This window comes from Pongo pygmaeus, chromosome 4, assembly GCF_028885625.2.
Source record: "Pongo pygmaeus isolate AG05252 chromosome 4, NHGRI_mPonPyg2-v2.0_pri, whole genome shotgun sequence".
NCBI classification, from domain to species: domain Eukaryota; kingdom Metazoa; phylum Chordata; class Mammalia; order Primates; family Hominidae; genus Pongo; species Pongo pygmaeus.
The window spans coordinates 181,289,515-181,308,835 of NC_072377.2; the positions used below are offsets into that span (position 1 = coordinate 181,289,515).

General features: G+C 59.2%; 1 protein-coding gene across 18 annotated transcripts; it reads left to right on the forward strand.

Annotated features, from left to right (window-relative positions):
- Positions 1–4,645: 4,645 nt before the first annotated feature.
- PDLIM7 (PDZ and LIM domain 7) lies at positions 4,646–18,679 on the forward strand. Of its 18 annotated transcripts, none has more exons than XM_054487241.2 (13): positions 4,646–4,731; positions 5,721–5,827; positions 9,749–9,900; positions 9,990–10,020; positions 10,483–10,601; positions 11,271–11,407; positions 11,511–11,547; positions 12,565–12,626; positions 12,770–13,004; positions 14,140–14,320; positions 17,883–18,003; positions 18,091–18,206; positions 18,343–18,679. In XM_054487241.2, the coding sequence occupies exons 2-13, from the start codon at positions 5,732–5,734 to the stop codon at positions 18,427–18,429; spliced, it is 1,374 nt and encodes a 457-aa protein (XP_054343216.1). In that variant the 5' UTR covers positions 4,646–4,731; positions 5,721–5,731; the 3' UTR covers positions 18,430–18,679. The 18 variants fall into 18 exon arrangements, with proteins under 18 accessions (XP_054343216.1, XP_054343221.1, XP_054343214.1 ...); XM_054487246.2 differs by having other exon boundaries at positions 4,705–4,731; positions 10,432–10,601; positions 12,370–12,626; XM_054487239.2 differs by having other exon boundaries at positions 4,705–4,731; positions 10,432–10,601.
- The last annotated feature ends 642 nt before the right edge of the window (positions 18,680–19,321 follow it).

A 19,321-nucleotide genomic window follows, 5' to 3' on the forward strand; every position in this document is an offset into this window, starting at 1 on the left:
GCCACCTCCCTGTTTCTCTGTTCCTCTTCACAGCAAAAACTGTTCAAAAGAGTTGTTGATTACTTTCATTTCCACTTTCTCACCCCCATTCTCCCCTCAATTAACTCTCCTTCATCCCCATGATGCCATTATGTGGCTTTTATTAGAGTCACCAACCTTATTCTCCAAAACAAACGCAACAAGGACTTTGACTTCTCAGCAGCACTCAACTCTAGTTCTTGAAACACCCCCGTTACTTGCTATTCCTCCTACCTCATAACAGTCTCCTTCCCAGCCTCTACTGCTGCCTTCTGTGAGTTCTTCCCAGGGTCCTAGGCTCAGATATAGTGTAGCTCAACCCTGCTACACAAAGAATCTCCTGAAAGCCTGTAAAAATGTCCATGCATGTTCTGTGAGTGACCTACCAAGAGAATTAAAAAAATGTTAAATCAAATGCCCATGCCTGGGCCCACACGCAGGGGCTCTGATTTCATCAGTCTGGGTAGGTGGGGTCTGGGCATCCACGCTCACTGGATTTCCGGATGATTGTAGTATGCAGCCTAGGCTGGGAACCACTGGCCTCAGCAAGCCAGTCATTCTCCAGGTGTCACAGACCCTCTAGGTGCTAATGACCCCGAAGTTCTGTCTTCAGTGCACACCTCCCCCTGAGCTCCAGATTTAGGAATCCCACTGCACACGAGACATCTGGATGTGGAAAAGACATCTCCAGATCCTATGGGTAAAAGGGGGCTGGGGGAATGGAGACTCTGGTGTTCTTCCAGGATGTGTGTGGACACAAAACGCAAAGCCTGGAGGGATGCTAGAGCCATAGGAAGATTTCAGCTCACTCATTCATGCAAGCACTTCCTGATGGGTAAGGGCTTAGAGCAAGCTGAGGCCAAGAGGCGGGCAGTTGGGGTGCTGCTGCAGGCACCCCCACTCCCTACAGTGGCAAGCCCAAGCCCAGCCCTTGGCAGCTTAACAAATCCCAGTACACACTGAAGGTCACCCAGAGAGTCAGGGACATGGCTAGAACCAGAGCCCAGGACTCTGGGTACCCAGCATGGCATCCTTTCCTTCATTACAAATCTGAGCTGCTTTGTTTCCTAGGGATTTCTGTGATATTCCAAGGGGACTGTGGGAAAGAAAGTCCTTGAAAACCACCAGGACTCTAGAGGCCTGGCCTGGAGCCTCAGGAGTCTCGGCCACCAGAGGGCGCTGGGTCCCTGTCCAGGTCCAGTTGCTACGCAGGGGCTGCCTGTGCTGGGAGGCTCCCCAGGGGACACAGACCAGAGCCTTGCACCAGCCCAAGGAATGGGAGCCGGGGGTCCTCTCTGCTGGAGGACTGCCAGGACCCCCAGGCTGCCGCCTCTTCCTTTGCTCATTTGCTGTTTCACTTTGTCAGTCCTTTCTTCTTGTGTTCATTCACATCCACTGTGTGCAGGCCCTGGGGAAATGTTAGATAAGACACGTAAGCTGTGTGTCTTCATTGTCCTAACAAAGAACACACCCTGGAAAGAGCACCACAGAGGGTCCCCATTCCCCCGTCTCCCTCCACACATGGAATCTGGAGATGCCTTTTTCACATCCAGATGTCTCTGGTGCTGTGGGATTCTTCAATAAACAAACACTTCATACAGAATGTAAGATGATGGAGATGCTATGGGGAAAAATAAAGCAGAGGGAGGGCCTAGTGTGTGATGCGGGTGAGGCGTCCAGGGATTGCTGTTTCAGCTGTGATCAGGGAAGGCCCTGGGAGGAGGCAACATCTGAGCAGAGACCTAAATAAAGTTGGAAGCCTGTTGCTGAGATACCTGGAGAAGTGTTTCAAGGGCCCGGCACTGGGCACGGCAGCTCACGCCTGTAATCCCAGCACTTTGGGAGGCCAAGGCGGGTGGATTGCTGGAGGTCAGGAGTTTGAGAGCAGCCTGACCAACGTGGAGAAACCCCATCTCTACTAAACACATAAAAATTATCTGGGCATGGTGGTTCATGCCTGTAGTCCCAGCTACTCGGGAGGCTGAGGCAGGAGAATCACTTGAACCCGGGAGGCGGAGGTTGCAGCGAGCCGAGATCACACCACTACACTCCAGCCTGGATGACAGAGCGAGACTCCGTCTCAAAACAAAGAAGAAAAGAAAAAAGAAAAAAAAAGAAAAGTGTTTCAAGCAGAGGAACTGGCAAGTGGAAAGGCCCCGAGGCAGGAATATGCTTGGCCTGCTGGAGGAAATGTGAGTGAGGAGGTCAGGGTGGCTGGAGTGGAGGGAGCGAGTGGTAGGAGTCAGACCCAGTTTATTTGTGTTCTGTAGGTCTTAAGGACTTTAGTTTTATTTTGAGTGCAATATGAGCCTACTGGAATGCTAAAAGCTGAGAGTGACATGGTGGTGTGATTCTGGCTTTAAAAATATCACTTTGGCTGCTTCATGAAGACTCTGGAAGGGGCAAGGGTGAAAGCAGGGATGCCCATTAGGAGACTGTTACAGGGGCGCATGCGGAATCTGGGGGAGGACAGAAGAGAAAGAAGCATAACTTCATCGTTTCTGCTGAACCAGTTGGATAAATGTTGGTGGCACTTCTTGAAGTGAGGAAGGAGTCGGGAAGGTGGGAAAGGCACAGGTTTGAATCGGGCCATGATGGTCTGAGATACCTAGTACAGTGGTTCCCCAACCTTTTTGGCAGAAGGGACCGCTTTCATGGAAGACGATTTTTCCACAGACTAGGGGTGGGGTGGGGATGGTTTCAGGATGGTTCGAGTGCAGTATATTTATCATTAGATTTTTTTTTTTTTTTTTGAGATGGAGTCTCGCTCTGTCACCCATGCTGGAGTGCAGTGGAGCCATCTTGGCTCACTACAACCTCTGCCTCCCAGGTTCAAGTGATTCTCCTGCCTCAGCCTCTCAAGTAGCTGGGACTACAGGCGTATGTGCCACCATGCCCAGCTAATTTTTGTATTTTTAGTAGACGGGGTTTCACCATGTTGGCCAGGATGGTCTCGAACTCCTGACATCAAGTGATCCTCCCCCGCCTCAGCCTCCCAAAGTGCTGGGGTTACAGGCGTGAACCACCGCACCCGGCCCACTTATCATTAGATTCTCATAAGGAACGAGCAACCTAGATCCCTCGCGTGCACAGTTCACAATAGGGTTCACGCTCCTATGGGAATCTAATGCTGTCGCTGCACTCAGCTTCTCTGGCTTGCCGCTACTCACCTTCTGCTGTGCAGCCCAGTTCTTAACAGGCCACAAACGGGGAGCTGGGGACCCCTGATCTAGTAAGCATCTAGGCAGGGTTTTGGATAATGGAGTCTGGAGTTCCTGGGGAGAGGTCAGGCTGGCCATGAAACATGGGATGCCCTGGCATATAGGTGGTGTTGAAAGCCACAGGACAGTACGGGGTCTTAGGGGGTGAGCATAAAGAGAGGTGACATCAGATGGCCAAGGCCAGAGGCAGAGGAGGATGGGAAGGAGGGGCCAGTGGGGCAGGGGGAAGCTGTGAAGCCAGGGGAAAAGGGTGTTTCGAGGAAAAGGATCAACCTGGACCAGTGCTGCCCCTAGGCAGGCCAAGATGAAACTGAACCACCACGGATTCCATGGTCCGATGGCCTCCAGGCCACGGGGGACCTTGGGAAGAGAGCTCTCAGGGGACTGGTGCGAACAAGAATCTGCCTGGCATGGCTTCAATAGATAACTGAAGGAAAGCAAGTGGAGACGCGATAAACCGGCAACTCCCTGGAGGAACGTTACTCTCAAGAGGACAATTAAAGGGTAGTAGTTGGAGAGGCGGTTTGTGCAGAACAGGGTAGGCGTGATGACTGCGGATGGAGAGGGGAGAACTGCAGCGACCATGTCCTAGGAGGAGCTGATGGGCCGGGACCACCAAGCGAGTGGAGGGTGGACGCCCCTTCCCTCACCCTGATACCCGCATGCGCTCAGTGTCCGCGCTGCCGGCCCTAGTGCCCGGGCTGAACGCGGGGCCGGGACTCCGAGGACGCCTCCCAGGCGGCGCAGTCCGCTCTGGCCAAGGTGGAGCGGGACGCGGCGCTTCCGACGGTGCGCGGATCGGCTCGGGGTTGCAGGGATGCGAGCGAGGGCAAGGCCTGCAGGCCAGGGACCCCCGGCGTCCGCTCCTGCCCTGTTTTCCTGCCTTCGGTAGAGCGTTGCGCAAATCTAGCTTTAAACGCCCCTGTCTCCCTCAACTTCCCCACCTCGACTTGTCTCCCCCAGCCCCTCTCATTTAGAGATTCTGCAGTCCCCGAGGGTTGCGCCTACGATACCGATCCTCCCGGCAGCCCTGCGAGGCAAGTATGATCATCCCATTTTTCGGAGTAGCAAACTAAGGTTCAGAGACTACTAGGGCCCAGGTCGGTCTGGTTTGAAGGTCCGCTTTCCTCTCCCTCCGCCAGCCGGCGGTGCGAGGGACTGGGAAAGGCAGCGCCTCCCTAAGGAGGCGACAGGCAGCCCCGGCCCCGTCCCGACTCCGCCCCGCTGCAGGACCCGGGTCTGCGAGGCCTCTCAGCTGGAAGCCCGATGGGACTTGGTGATTGGGCGGGACCGAAGAGCTGGGTGGGGCTTTCCACTAGCGGAGAGAGTCTAGTGGGCGTGGTCGCGACGAGGGCGTGGCCTGGTGCCCCGCCCCCGTTCGCGCGCTCAAAGTGGAGGGTGGCTGCGGGGGCGGGGTCAGAACACTGGCGGCCGATCCCAACGAGGCTCCCCGGAGCTCGACGCAGAGCAGCGCCCTGGCCGGGCCAAGCAGGTATCGACGACCGCGCGGGGCGTCTTGGGCTGGACCAGGCGGGCGCCCGGGACCTGCTGAGGACCACAAAGGGCACTGGGGGTCGTGGTCCAGGCTGTGCTTCTTCCCGCTGGCCCTGGCCCCTGCCTCCGCCCCCGCCCCCGCCTTCCTGCCGCTAAGCCGGCTGCGGCTGGGCCGATTGGCGCCTGCGCCGTTTCCTGCGGCCGGGGCCAGTCTAATGCATGGGGCCTGGGCGGGGGACTAGGGGGAAACTGAGTCACGTCGGTGTGGGAGCAGTTCTGTGTGGGAGGCACCACCCCCCACTGGGCTCGGGGAAAGATCCCCCTCCAAGCTATGCTTTAGGGTCCCAGCCCCCATCTGTCTCCACAGGGGCCGCACCCCACTCCCGCCTTCCCCTTCTTCAGCACCCAAGGGTCCCGCCCTGGCTCCCAGCAGCCTCGACTGGTCCCGGAATGGCTAGGAGGATCCTCTGCAGCCACCTCCCTTCCCTTCCCTCCCCTCCCCCTTGCGTCCCAAGCCCCCATGTGCTCCCTCCGCTGGCTCTCCGCACAGTGTCAGCTTACACGCCTTATATAGTCCGAGCAGTCTCCAGCCGCGGCCTGCCTGCCCGGACCTGGGGGCGGGGGAGAGGAGAGCCGGCCCCTGACTCACCCGGCCGCCCGAGGCTCCAGGCTGGCTTGGGGGGACGCCGTGCCAGTTTAGTCCCTCGGCCCACCCCTGGTTGCAAAGAACCTCAAGCCTGGATTCAGGCACCCCTCACCGTTCCAGTCCCAAGGGGAGGGAGGCTGCTCCTGTCTTTCCAAAGTGAGGTCCGCCAGCCACCAGCCCAGCCCAGCCTGACGAAACACCTGCCTACTATGGCTTGGGTGTGCTCGGGGGCTGCCCGTGCCTGCCTGGCCCCTGTCCAAGGCCGGTATCTTGAGCTGGGCCGGCCTGCCTGCCTGCCCGCCCATCATGCTGGCCACTCACCTTCTCTTCTCTCCTCTCAGGAGCCGGCATCATGGATTCCTTCAAGGTAGTGCTGGAGGGGCCAGCACCTTGGGGCTTCCGGCTGCAAGGGGGCAAGGACTTCAATGTACCCCTCTCCATTTCCCGGGTGAGCCTAGGTTTGGGGAGGAGGCTCCCCCAGCGGTCTTTCGGTGCTCAGGTCTCCAGAGGGTGATGGGGGGAGTCCTAACAGGAGCTGGTCAGGGGCCAGCAGGCCAGGAGATGTCTAGGTCCAGAGATGTAGTGGTACCTGCCTGCCACAAGGACTCCCAATGAGGTGGATACTGGGAGGGAGCACCCAGGCTTCTCCAGCCCTGCACTCAAGCTCCTGTGGCCACCTCTGAGGGCTGGAGGGAGGCTCATTGTGCAGGACGGGAGCCTAACATTTCAGGAGGTATCTAAACTTGAGGTGGCAATGCTTGGAGCCAGGCCCCAGGCAGGACACTGTGACTATAGGATTTCACTTCAACCTCACTGCTGCCCAGGGAATAGCAATCCTCATCCTGTTTTTCCAGATGAGAGAAGAACTCATGGAGAGGTGGCCGGGCTCGCTCATCGAGTCCATGGTGAAGCAAGGATTGGAATTGAGGCACAGCATGGCGTGCATTTTTTGTGGGTAGAAGGGGTCTCTCCCCAGCCTATGTAAGGATCCGCATCCACTGTTCCCATTCAGGATGTGGTGGGTGGCTTTTGACCCCAAGCAGAAGTGTAGGACAGGGCTCCGTTCTAGGGGCTTAACTTCAGCTTCCAAGAGCCTGCCCTGGTGGGGGTGGAGCTGGAGGCTGGCTCCTCCCTGTAGCAGGGGGATTGCCTTATAAGCCCAAGAATGCAGCCCCACGCTGGGATGGCCAACAGTGGCTGCAGTCTGCAGAGCTGAAAAGGGCTGGCCTAGGCCTGGCCCCCTGGACCCCACTGGTGGGCCTCTCAGCTAGTCACCAGGCTGTAGCTCCAGCTGTATGGTCCAGTTGTGAGACACAACAAATTGCCTGCCCAGAGTGGGTGAGGCCAGCCTGTGGGCGGGCATCTCTGACTGGCCTGGGGGTCAGGAGGGGGTGGGGACTTCCTGCCCCTATATCCGCCTGCCCCGAGAGACCCACCCAGGCGCCGGGTGGGCAGGCAGCTGTTGTCAGGAAGCCCAAGGCAAGCCCGGCCTGGAGGGGCCCAGAGGGTCGTGGCCTGAGGAGGGGCTGAAGCTGGAGTCTGTCTGTAGGAGCTGGGCGTGGGGGTTAGGGTGGGCAGGCCAGCAGTGCTCTTCTCAGAGGTCCTTTCGTGGCGTTCTCCTGGAACCTGCCCCGCCAGCAGGGTAGTGAGGCGGTGGTTGCCCTATCACACACATCCCCCTACATAACTCTCACACAGCCCTGAAACCTACCTGACGTCCTGCTCCCTGGGAAAGTGCTGGCCCAGTGTGTCTGGGGAAACTGAACCTCAGTTTCTTCCCTGATAGAGATGACTTTCAGATATGGCCTGTTGGGGGCACTCCGGGCACCAGCTCCCTGGTCAGCATCCCCGGCATGTGGGCGGGGCCACTAGCTGATCCCAGCCCTGGAGTTGGACCTGGGCCCACGTGGGTGGGTGAGGTGGGCTTTTCTGAGTTAGGCCAGCCCCCTCCCGCTCCCCTGACCCCAGAATGGAGGGAGGTGGGAGGGGCGAGGGCTGGCTGTGGGCCCAGGCCTGGGAGATGAGGTAACGTCTGGGACTGGGGGGCTGGGCTGCTCAGGCTGACTCACCCCCACCTCATGCAGGGTCCAGCCCCCTGGCTTTTTCTCTCCTTGGTTCCTCTGGCCTTACCCTGCCCCTAGCCTGAGCCCCTCCCTGCCTCTCTCCAGCCACCCGCCCAGCGCTGTCTGCTGCTCTCCTGCTGCCCTCCCCACGCTCTGAACACCCCTCATCCTCTGTGCTTCCTGCCCTCCTCACTCTAGGAAGGGAAGCCGTCCCCGCCCCCCACCCCCTCTCCAGGAGCCAGCTAGCTGCACCCCAAGACCCCCACTTCGGGCTCAGCCCACAGCTCCCAGGAGCCAGCCCTGTGGGCAGGGAGTGGCTGGGCCAGGTTTCCCTTGTACTGACTCACCATGACCTTGAGTAAGTCACTTCCCCTCTGGGGTGTCGCTTTCTCACACACAGTATAAGGGGTTGATTTAGTTGGATTGGACTAAAGGTGAGGAGTGGCTCAGGGTGTCTCCCGGTGGGCTGACCCCTCAGTTGGGCCCCCATGCTCAGCAGAGGTGGCCCACAGTGGTGGAGCCTTAGGGTCAGAGACTTCCTGGCCCTGCCTCTTACTAGCTGGGTGACTTGAGGCAAGTTGTTTAACCTCTCTGTGTACATTTGCAAGTGCAAAATGGGTAAAATCCCAGATTACTCCACAAGGTTGTTGGAAGATTAGTGTCAATATGTAGCATACTTGGTGCTCAGTAAACTGAAGCAACTCTTCTTATTTAGCGAGTGAGGAAGGGGCCACTGAGCTCTCTTAGCCTTCTGATCTCCTACGCAAGCAAGAGGTCATGTTGAGCCCAGCTCGCCTTTCTTTTCCCGGTGCTGTCAAGCTCTGTGCCTGGCTGCCCTGCCCTCTGACATCTCTCTGAAACCTCTTGCCTCCCTCCTCCCTGCCTCAGCTCAGTCTGTGCACTGACCCACCTGAGGAGCCTCCTGGGGCCACTGGCAGCCTGGACCCCCCGATCCCCCCCACCCAGTGAAATTGTCTTCCAGCACTGCCTCACAAAAGCCTACTTGACGCAGTGCTAGGCCTCTTGCTAGACGGCTGGGTGGTCCCTTGGGCTCGGACCCAGTCAAGCTGCCCTGCCTGTGTTGCTGGGGCTGGGCTAGAGGCCTGGAAGGGGTTTATCAGGGTCACCCTCTCAGGGCCTGGGAGCTACCCAATCCCAGACATTAAAACTGCCAGTGGCCCCTCTACCCTCAAAGCCAAGTCCTGGTCCCTTCCCCTGGCATTCAAAGCCATTGTAAGTGAACTCTCACCCGCTAGGCAGCACACCCCATTCTCCTTTACCGAGGCCCACCGCTTCCTCGAAGTCATTCCTGATGGTCTCAGCTCATGCTGGTGGCAGCCATTTCTCCCAGCCTACTGTCTCTACTCATTGCCACAGGAACCAGGGACTCCCAGCTCAAGAGCCTGAAGGATTGGGGTCAGGGGAAGTTGGCAATCGAGGGCTTGGGAGTGACAGCCATGTATGGCCTATGAAGCCCCAGCTGTCAACTTAGGTCCCATTCAGGCAGTGTTCACAGGGAAGCGGGAGATAACAGGGCCTGTCCCTGGCTCTCAAAGGGTCCCAGCAGACCCCTGTAGATGGCCCCTGACAGGGTGCTGGGGGGTAAGAGGTCCATAAGAGCCCCCGGTGGTTTCAGGGAGGAAGCTGCCCCCTGCATGGGCCAGAGGGCATATCTGGTAGGTGGAGTGGCCTGGGCAGGAGGCCAGCAGGAGTCTCAAAAGGCAATGGTCCTCCTGAAAAACTTGGGCTTTAGACTGAGCGTGGCTGTTTGTGGACATCATAGCAATTTCTGGACTGTGGGGGAGGGTGGTGGCGGTGAATAGATAAGCATGGTGACTGGGGAAGCTCGGGTGAGCACCACCTGAGGGAGAGGGTGGTGGCGGTGAATAGATAAGCATGGTGACTGGGGAAGCTCGGGTGAGCACCACCTGAGGGAGAGGGTGGTGGCGGTGAATAGATAAGCATGGTGACTGGGGAAGCTCGGGTGAGCACCACCTGAGGGAGAGGGTGGTGGCGGTGAATAGATAAGCATGGTGACTGGGGAAGCTCGGGTGAGCACCACCTGAGGGAGAGGGTCGTGGCGGTGAATAGATAAGCAGTGTGACTGGGGAAATTGTGAAGCTCAGGTGAGCGCCACCACCTCCTGGGTTGCTTTAGTGCCCAGCAGCTGCCTAGAATTATGTTGAATGAAGAGCTCTCTGGGTTCTGGAAGTGGGGCAGCTTTGAGTGGGGCAGTGTTACCACCGTCAGCCTGGCTTGGGTCTGCAGGGTCCAGGGCCTCGGTCACTTTGCTTCTCTCTCCACAGCTCACTCCTGGAGGCAAAGCGGCGCAGGCCGGAGTGGCCGTGGGTGACTGGGTGCTGAGCATCGATGGCGAGAATGCGGGTAGCCTCACACACATCGAAGCTCAGAACAAGATCCGGGCCTGTGGGGAGCGCCTCAGCCTGGGCCTCAGCAGGTATGCGGGTGGGCATGGATGGGTGCCCGGCGCTGGCAGTGGGCATCCCTGCGGGCCCGGCCCGCTGTCACGCTTTCCTTCTCCTCCAGAGCCCAGCCGGTTCAGAGCAAACCGCAGAAGGTACGAGGCTGGCCGGGACATCCGGGCGGTGGGCGGTGTGGGCTTGGACGGCCAGGCCTGCTCGCCCTCCTGGCGCATTCTCGGTACCCCAATCCCTGGCCGGGAGTGGAGGGCAGAAACCGGAGCTAAGGCGGGTCTAGGGCCCTGGAGTTGAGCCAGGGGCTGCCGCACGGTCCTGGCACCACGCATGTCCGCCTGTCTGTCCGCCTGCTGCCTCCCGCCGCCGGCGCTGCGTGCTCGCCCGCACTCGGTCAGCCCTCGGTCGTGCGTGGACTGAGATCGCCACTCCCAAATGGGCCCCTTGAAACCTGAGTCGTCCTCTCCCCGTAGCCTCCAGACAGATGTGGGGGGTGGGGGTGGGGGGCTGGAGCTGCCGCTGTCCTCTGCTGCAGGCGCCCCACTTCCACCCAGGCCCCCACCCTATCCTGCCCGCCCGCCCTGCCCGGCTGTGTCTCTGCCCAGGCCTCCGCCCCCGCCGCGGACCCTCCGCGGTACACCTTTGCACCCAGCGTCTCCCTCAACAAGACGGCCCGGCCCTTTGGGGCGCCCCCGCCCGCTGACAGCGCCCCGCAGCAGAATGGGTACGTCGGCCCCTGCCCGCCCGCGCCCACGCCCACGCCCACGCCATCAGGCCCCCTGTGGCCCCACGCCCGCTGCCCGCTGCTGCTCAGTCTGTGCTGCGCCCCAGTCCGGCGGAACCGTGCGGCAGCGACCCCTGGCGGCCGGGGTGGGGCTGCAAGCACAGGGCCCCTCCCGAGGCTGGCGCCTTGCAGGGCACCGCCCTGGGGAGGGGTCTCTGAATGAGGCCGCGCCCCCTGCTGGCGGCCGGGGGTTGGGTTGTGGTGTCGGGCCAGCTGAGCCCCAGACACTCAGTGCCGCCTCGTCCCCGGCTGTTCTGACCCCTCCCCGTCTTTCTTCCTCTCCTGTGTCTGTCCGTTTGTTCCTTTATCTGTCTATCTGTCTTATTTCCTTCACAGGTGCAGACCCCTGACAAGTCAGTGAGCCCCCTCTGCCTGTGCCTTTCTTCTTCCTTTTGGCACTCTGGGTGGCGGCCCCTCCCCACCCTGGCTGCCCTCCTCTCCACTTCGCCCTCCTGTCCTCTCACCTACCCGCCCAGCAGGGCTCCTGGCCTCACCCTTACCCACTCCCTCCCATCACTGTAACCCAAACCCACATGCACCAAATCCTGGGAGGGGCTGCCCCCACCGCCCACCCCCAGTGTGGGGTTCTGAGCCACACCCTCCCCACAGACAGCCGCTCCGACCGCTGGTCCCAGACGCCAGCAAGCAGCGGCTGATGGAGAACACGGAGGACTGGCGGCCGCGGCCGGGGACAGGCCAGTCGCGTTCCTTCCGCATCCTTGCCCACCTCACAGGCACCGAGTTCAGTAAGTGCCAGCCCAGGGCAGGGGGTACTCTCCTCGCCCCCAGACCAGGCGTGAGCCCTGACCCTGTGTCTTTTTTGGTCAATGCCTGCCTCTGCCCTCTCAGTGCAAGACCCGGATGAGGAGCACCTGAAGAAATCAAGGTACAGGGACGGGCAGCAGCCCCTCTCCCACCTCCTGCCTCTTCCATTCCAGCTACTGCCCTGTGTCTATTCCTGAGGCTCCCAGCTGGGGCTCTCAATTTTCTCTTCCTTCCTTCCTTCCTTCCTTCCTTCCCTCCCTTCCTCCTTCCTTCTTTCATTCCTTTCCTCCCTCCTTCCTTCCATCCTCCCTCCCTGCCTCCCTTCCATCTCTCCTTCCTTCCACTTCTTCCTCCCTCTCTCTCTGCCCCTCAGGGAAAAGTATGTCCTGGAGCTGCAGAGCCCACGCTACACCCGCCTCCGGGACTGGCACCACCAGCGCTCTGCCCACGTGCTCAACGTGCAGTCGTAGCCCGGCCCTCTCCAGCCGGCTGCCCTCTCTGCCTCCCTCTTTCTGTTCCTCCTGCCCAGGGCACCCCCTTAGTGCCTCCAGCTTCTGCCTACCTCCCCCCTCCCCCCTTTCCTGCCCCTGGCCTGAGCCTCTTGCCGGCCTGGCCCTGGCCACCCACCTGGAGTCATCTGACACTGCCTTCCCTCTTTGCCTTGTGGTACTGCTGTCTGCCAGGTCTGTGCCGCCTTGGGCATGGAATAAACATTCTCAGCCCTGCTTGCTCTGCCTGTCTTCTATCTTTGTGGACCTGGTTTGCATTTGGGGTGTGGGGGTGTTTTGTGGTTCGGACTCAGTTTGGGCCCTGCCGTCCTCGTTTTCAGTGGGAGGGGGTACCTGGCAAAGGGGCCTGCCCTGCCATCACAGATGGCTTCCTGGCATGAGGGGATTCCCGGGAGCTGCCTCAGAAGCGGGAGCCCTGCCTCGTCTCCCACTAGAGACCACACACCAGCTAACTGGACGTTGCTAGGAGAAGCTGCCCTTCCCATCCCTACCCCAGTGGGACCTGGAATCCAACTCGGCAGTTTCCATGCCCCCAGGCATCTCCCATGGGGCCAGCAGGACCCAGGTTGGGGGGTGGGGCCATGCCAGGAAGCTCAGCCATGCAGGGCCTTGAATGGCAGATCTTGCAGCCAGGTGCCCAGGACAGAAGCCCCAGCCCCAGCCTCATCTACACCCCAGGAGACCTGGCCTGGTGAGAGGGATTGGGCTCGGGCCTGGGCAAGGGTGGGCAGCCTCCAGGGGCTTGGGGGTGGTGGGCTTCTCTCAACTGCCTGGGGCTCCACCCCCGTCCTTTGGGGTCTCTGGGCACCCCTTTAGAGCCACTTTCCCTGGCAGGCCCTACCGCCCCCAGCCCTACCAGCCGCCCGCCCTGGGCTGTGGACCCTGCGTTTGCCGAGCGCTATGCCCCGGACAAAACGAGCACAGTGCTGACCCGGCACAGCCAGCCGGCCACGCCCACGCCGCTGCAGAGCCGCACCTCCATTGTGCAGGCAGCTGCCGGAGGGGTGCCAGGAGGGGGCAGCAACAACGGCAAGACTCCCGTGTGTCACCAGTGCCACAAGGTCATCCGGTGGGTGGCCTGTTCCCGTCCAACCCTGGCTCTCCCATGCTGCAGCCCAGCCCCACCTGTCTGCCTACCCGTCTTGCCTCAGCCGCGACTGGGGGAATAAGGATTCAGTTCCCAGCTGGAGTAGGAGTAGGGATCTGGGCTGGGTCCTCCGATTCTTAATCCCACACTACCTATCCCAGCCCACCCACAACTGCTAGCAGCATCTGCCGTGGCGAAATGGCCGAAGGGCCAACCATAGGCTGAAGCTGCACCCCTTCCTTTGCTGCTCTCTGGGCAAAGAGGGGCCTGCCCCCTCCCAGCGCCTCTGCCCCTCCCTCCTGCTCTCTGTCTCCCTCTGCTCTCAGAGCATACAGGCCTGAAGCCACTCCCTCTGTGCACTGCCCCGTGGGGCCAAGCAGCATCAAACACCCCCCAGCATCAGCATGCCAGATTCTAGAGCCTTCGTAGTCCTCAGGCCTGGCCTGCTCTCGACTCTGTCAGCTCTTTTTTTTTTTTTGAGACAGAGTCTCACTCTGTCGCCCAGGTTGGCATGCAGTGGCGCGATCTCGGCTCACTGCAACCTCTGCCTCCTGGGTTCAAGAGATTCTCCTGCCTCAGCCTCCTGAGTAGCTGGGATTACAGGCACCCACCACCACGCCCGGCTAATTTTGTATTTTTAGTAGAGACGGTTTCACCATGTTGGCCAGGCTGGTCTCGAACTCCTCACCTCAGGTGATCTCAGGCCTGCCTCGGCCTCCCAAAGTGCTGGGACTACAGGTGTGAGCCACCGTGCCCAGCTGACTCTATCAGCTCTTGCCAGGTAGAACAGGCAGGCCAGCAGGACAGGGCAGCTCCAGGGTTTGCCCAGGGGCGGCTCAGCTTTTATGAGGCTCCAGTCGTCAGCCCTTCCTCCCGGGGTCCTCCCTGCTCTAAAACTGCCTCTCCTGTCACCAGCAGTTCAGTGTGGCGGGCTGGCTCTGCAAGCTTCATGGCTGCCACGGTCATTTTCCAAGCCTGTCTTCTACCCTATGTGGAAAATGGGGAGAATGAACTCTCCCTCCCAAGGCCTCCTGGTGGGTGGTCAGTCAACCTGAAGGGGGCCAAGACCCCCACCTCTCTGCGTGCGCTCCCTCTCACTGCTCTCACCTCCCTGCAGGGGCCGCTACCTGGTGGCGCTGGGCCACGCGTACCACCCGGAGGAGTTTGTGTGTAGCCAGTGTGGGAAGGTCCTGGAAGAGGGTGGCTTCTTTGAGGAGAAGGGCGCCATTTTCTGCCCACCATGCTATGACGTGCGCTATGCACCCAGCTGCGCCAAGTGCAAGAAGAAGATTACAGGCGTGAGTAGGGCTGGCTGGCGGGGAGGTGGTCCCAAGCCTGTCAGTGGGAAGGAGGGCTGCTGGGAAACCCTCAGTCTGGGTCTCTCCCCGAGTGAGCCCTCCGGGTCCTTACCAGCCTAATAAATGGGCTGCTGTACTGGCCTCACCCTGCATTAGTCAGGATGCTCTTAACAAATGACCATGTTCCTGCTCAGAAACCGCCCAAGGCTGCAAAGAGCATGAGGACCAAGCCAGGAGAAGCCCTGGGCCCTCCTGACTCCCACTTTGGGCTCTCCCTGCCCTGGTGAAATGACAGAACGGCCAACTTGACACGGTGAAGCTGCTCTGTCTCATGCTTCCTCTTTATTTCTGGATCCAGAGCCAGGGCTGCCAGGGGTAGTCAGAGAGCTCTGTGTGGTAATGTTCATATTAGTGAGGTTTACCTTGACCACGAGCAGTGGGAAACTCAAAATAATGGTGGCTTATTTCTCATCTAAAAACATCCAAGGGTGGGTGGTCTGGGACTGATCTGGTGGACCCAGGCTCCGCCTTGTTGCTTGACTGTTTGCAGCACCTGCTTACTTACCACTCATAGTGCAAGATGACACTTCAGCCTCTGCCAAAATGCCCACCTTCCAGCCAGCAGGAAGTTGGAAGGAGAAGAAAGGGGACAGAGCCCCATGGCGTCCATCCTTAGAGGATGCTGCCACCTGAACCTCTGCTTCCATTCTGTTGGTCAGAACTCAGTCACATGACCACACCCAGTGGCAACGGAGGCTGGGAAATACAGTCTTTATTTTGAGCACCCATGTGTCCAGCAAAATTGGGGGTTCCATCAGTAGGCAAGAATGGGAGAATGGCTGAGTGCAGTGGCTGATGCTTGTATCCCAGCACTTTGGGAGGTCGAGGTGCGCAGATCACCTGAGGTCAGGAGTTCACGACCAGCCTGGCCAATATGGTGAAACCCTGTCTCTACTAAAAATACAAAAATTAGCTGGGTGTGCTGGCGCACCTGTAGTCCCAGCTACTCGGGAGGCTGAGGCAGGAGAATGGCGTGAACCTGGGAGGCAGAGCTTGCAGTGAGCCAAGATCGCGCCACTGCACTCCAGCCTGGGCGACAGAGCGAGACTCTTGTCTCAAAAAAAAAGAAAAAAAGAAAGAGAAATCTGCCTCCCAGCCTTGGGCTCCCGCCCTACCAGCCCACACCCCTGGTAGAGCCCCCTCTCCCACCAGCCCAAAGCCCAAGTCCCTTCACTGTGACCTTGTCTGCTCCTCTAAAACAGGCAACGCCAGACAGTGAGAAGAGCCAGCCAGACATGGGCACAAAACCTGTGTATGTGATCTACTGACTGTGTGAGCAGGGGCTAGTTGCTCTCTCTGGGCCTCACTAAAGAGAAGGGTGGCACTATGCTAGGGCCAGCACAGTTGCAAGGTAGATGTAAGATGGGGTACAGGTGTTGTGGAGGGCAGAAACGCACCATCCGAAAGCTACATGTCACCCACACTTATGTCTTGCTTGGCCCACACTGTTTCATTTTAAAATCAGTAGCCACCAATTGAAAACATCCGAAGAGTTGCCTGCATGATGCGGCGGCTCATGCCTGTAATCCCAGCACTTTGGGAGGCCAGGGTGGGAGGACTGCTTGAGCCCAGGAGTTCAAGACCAGCATGGGCAACATAGCAAGACCCCTGTTTCTACAAAAAAAAAATTAGAAAATTAGCCAAGCGTGGTGGCATGCACCTGTGGTCCCAGCTACTTGGGAGGCAGACGGAAAGTGAGATCTCCTGCTTTTTATTTCTTTATGTATAATGATAGGGTCTTGCTCTGTTGCCCAGGCTGGAGTGCAGTGGCATGATCACTGCTCACTGCAGCCTTGATCTCCTGGGCTCAGAGGATCCTCACACCTCAGCCTCCCAAATAGCTAGGACTAGAGGTGCCCACCAGCATGCTCAGCAGATTTTTAAATCTTTTTGTAGAGATGAGGTTTTGCAATGTTGCCCAGGTTGGTCTCGAACTCCTGGCCTCGAGCGATCCTCCCACCTTGGCCTCCCAAAGCACTGGGATTACAGACGTGAGCCACTGCGCCCAGATTTCTCTTTGACACCTAGATTTCAGCCTGAGCCAGGCAGGCATTCCTGAATGAACCAGTAGTACTGCTCCCAGAAGAAGAGTTGCTCCTCCGTGTGACACAGTCCCCACTTGGCCCTTGCAGTGATTGGATCTGGGATCCCTGGATTTAAACTCAGGGCTATCCTCATAACAGCCTCACGAGGCTGGGATTAGCTTCCCGGTTCACAAGGGAAGAAACCAAGACTTGAGAAGGTCAAGGTCTGGCCAAACCCACACATCTCGGACCCTCATACCGCCTTGAGGCCCCATGCTGCCCTCTGCCTGCTCCAGATGTCAATACTGCTGGCCCTGGCTGGCCCCGAGGGTCCTAGGGATGAACAGCCCAGCCCAGGGAGAGCTCAGCCCCTTGTGCCTCTGCCCCCTCCCACCTCCTGCGGAGCCCAGTCGACTCACCCACAAAGGGCCAGGCACTGTGGGGATAGATCAGCTAACAAAACAGTTGATGCTTCCTGCCCTTTTGGGCCTTACATTTTGGCTGGAAGAAGAGGGGAGAGGCAGACTGTAAGCAATAAGCGCAGTAAGTAGGTTGTCTGGAAGTAATGTTAGATCATGTTACGGAAAACAGGAAAGAGCAGAGCGACAAGTGCTGAGGCGTGGTGCAGGGAAGGCAGCTGGCTGCTGCTGGTGTGGTCAGAGTGGGCCCTTGTGGAGAAGACTGCATTCGAGCAGAAACTTGAAGGGGGTGAGGGGTGAGCCTTGAGATATCTGGGGCAGAGCAGTCCAGGCAGAGGGTACAGCCGGTGTCAAGGACAGGAGCGTGCCTGGTGTGCCAGTTTTGGGCAAGAGGCCAGTGTGCAGAGGCAAGGTGAGAACGCAAGGGAGAGCAGTGGAGGAGACGGGCGGGAACGAGGTCAGACCTGCTGGCCTCCAGCCTCAGCATGGGGCTTGGCTCTTGCTAGGAGCAATGGGAAGTAGTACAGGGTTTCATGCAGGGGGATATGGCCTGTCTTGGGTTGCAGGGGCCTGCTGTGGCAGCTGGGATCAGAGAGAGGAGCTTGTAGGCCAGTTGTGTGTGGTCCCACGGGCCAGATGGCCGTGGCTTACCTCGCTTCAGGGAGGCTGTGAGAAGCACTCAGAATCTGGATGTGCCTTCTGGGTGGGCCCCACTGGATTTCCTGGTGGACCTGGTGTGGGCTGTGAGAGGAGGGTGTGTTTGGGTGCAGCAGACAGGAGAATGGAGTTGCCATCCATGTGATGGGGATGGCTGTGGAAGGAGAGGTTTGGGGTGAGGGAATCAGGAACTGAGTGCTGGACGTGGCAAGTCTGAAGGCGCAGTGGTCGTCCACTCAGAGACCTTGGAGTTGGAGATGGAGGTATGGGAGTCCTGAACAGTTAGATGTAGTGTTTACCGTGAGAAGGAACAGGGCTTGCGACCAGCCGTCCTGTGTTCCTGTGACCCAGGGCAGGGCGGGAGGGGCCTGAGCCTGGCGAGTGACTGGGACCTCCTTCCAGGAGATCATGCACGCCCTGAAGATGACCTGGCACGTGCACTGCTTTACCTGTGCTGCCTGCAAGATGCCCATCCGGAACAGGGCCTTCTACATGGAGGAGGGCGTGCCCTATTGCGAGCGAGGTACCCACTGGCCAGTGAGGGTGAGGAGGGATGGTGCATGGGGCAGGCATGAATCCAGGTCCTCTGTCTCTCTGCCCCCATTCTCAGACTATGAGAAGATGTTTGGCACAAAATGCCATGGCTGTGACTTCAAGATCGACGCTGGGGACCGCTTCCTGGAGGCCCTGGGCTTCAGCTGGCATGACACCTGCTTCGTCTGCGCGGTGAGAGCCCCGCCCCTCGAACTCAGCCCCAAGCCCCCCGGCCCTCTGTTCGCTCCCCGGGAGATGCAGGAGAAGTTGGGAAGGGGCCTCTCCTGCTGCCCCCAACCCCATGTGACTGGGCCTTTGCTGTCCTTAGATATGTCAGATCAACCTGGAAGGAAAGACCTTCTACTCCAAGAAGGACAGGCCTCTCTGCAAGAGCCATGCCTTCTCTCATGTGTGAGCCCCTTCTGCCCACAGCTGCCGCGGTGGCCCCTAGCCTGAGGGGCTTGGAGTCATGGCCCGGCATTTCTGGGTAGGGCTGGCAATGGTTGTCTTAACCCTGGTTCCTGGCCCGAGCCTGGGGTTCCCTGGGCCCTGCCCCACCCCCCCTATCCTCCCACCCCACTCCCTCCACCACCACAGCACACCGGTGCTGGCCACACCGGCCCCCTTTCACCTCCAGTGCCACAATAAACCTGTACCCAGCTGTGTCCTGTGTGCCCTCCCCTGTGCATCCGGAGGGGCAGAATTTGAGGCACATGGCAGGGTGGAGAGTCAGATGGTTTTCTTGGGCTGGCCATCTTGGTGGTCCTCGTGATGCAGACGTGGCAGGCTCATGGTTAGTGGAGGAGGTACAGGCGAGACCCCATGTGCCAGGCCTGGTGCCCACAGACATGAGGGGAGCCACTGGTCTGGCCTGGCTTGGAGGTTAAAGAAGGGTAGTTAGGACGGGCATGGTGGCTCGTGCCTGTGATCCCAGCACTTTGGAAGGCCAAGGCAGGCAGATCGCTTGAGGTCAGGAGTTCGAGACCAGCCTGGCCGACATGGTGAAACAACGTCTCTAGTAAAAATACAAAAATTAGCTGAGTGTGGTAGGGCACGCCTGTAATCCCAGCTACTCAGGAGGCTGAGGCGGGAAAATCACTTGAACGTGGGAGGTGGAGGTTGCAGTGAGCTGAGATCACACCACTGCGCTCGAGCCTGGGTGGCAGAGCGAGACCCTGCTTCAAAAAAAAAAAAAAGCGTAGTTGTAGTTGGGGGTGGATCTGCAGAGAGACAGTGTGGAAAACAGCAATGGCCACAGCAAAGGCCTGGAGGGGCCAGCTGCCGTCCAAACAGAAGAAGGTGGGGCT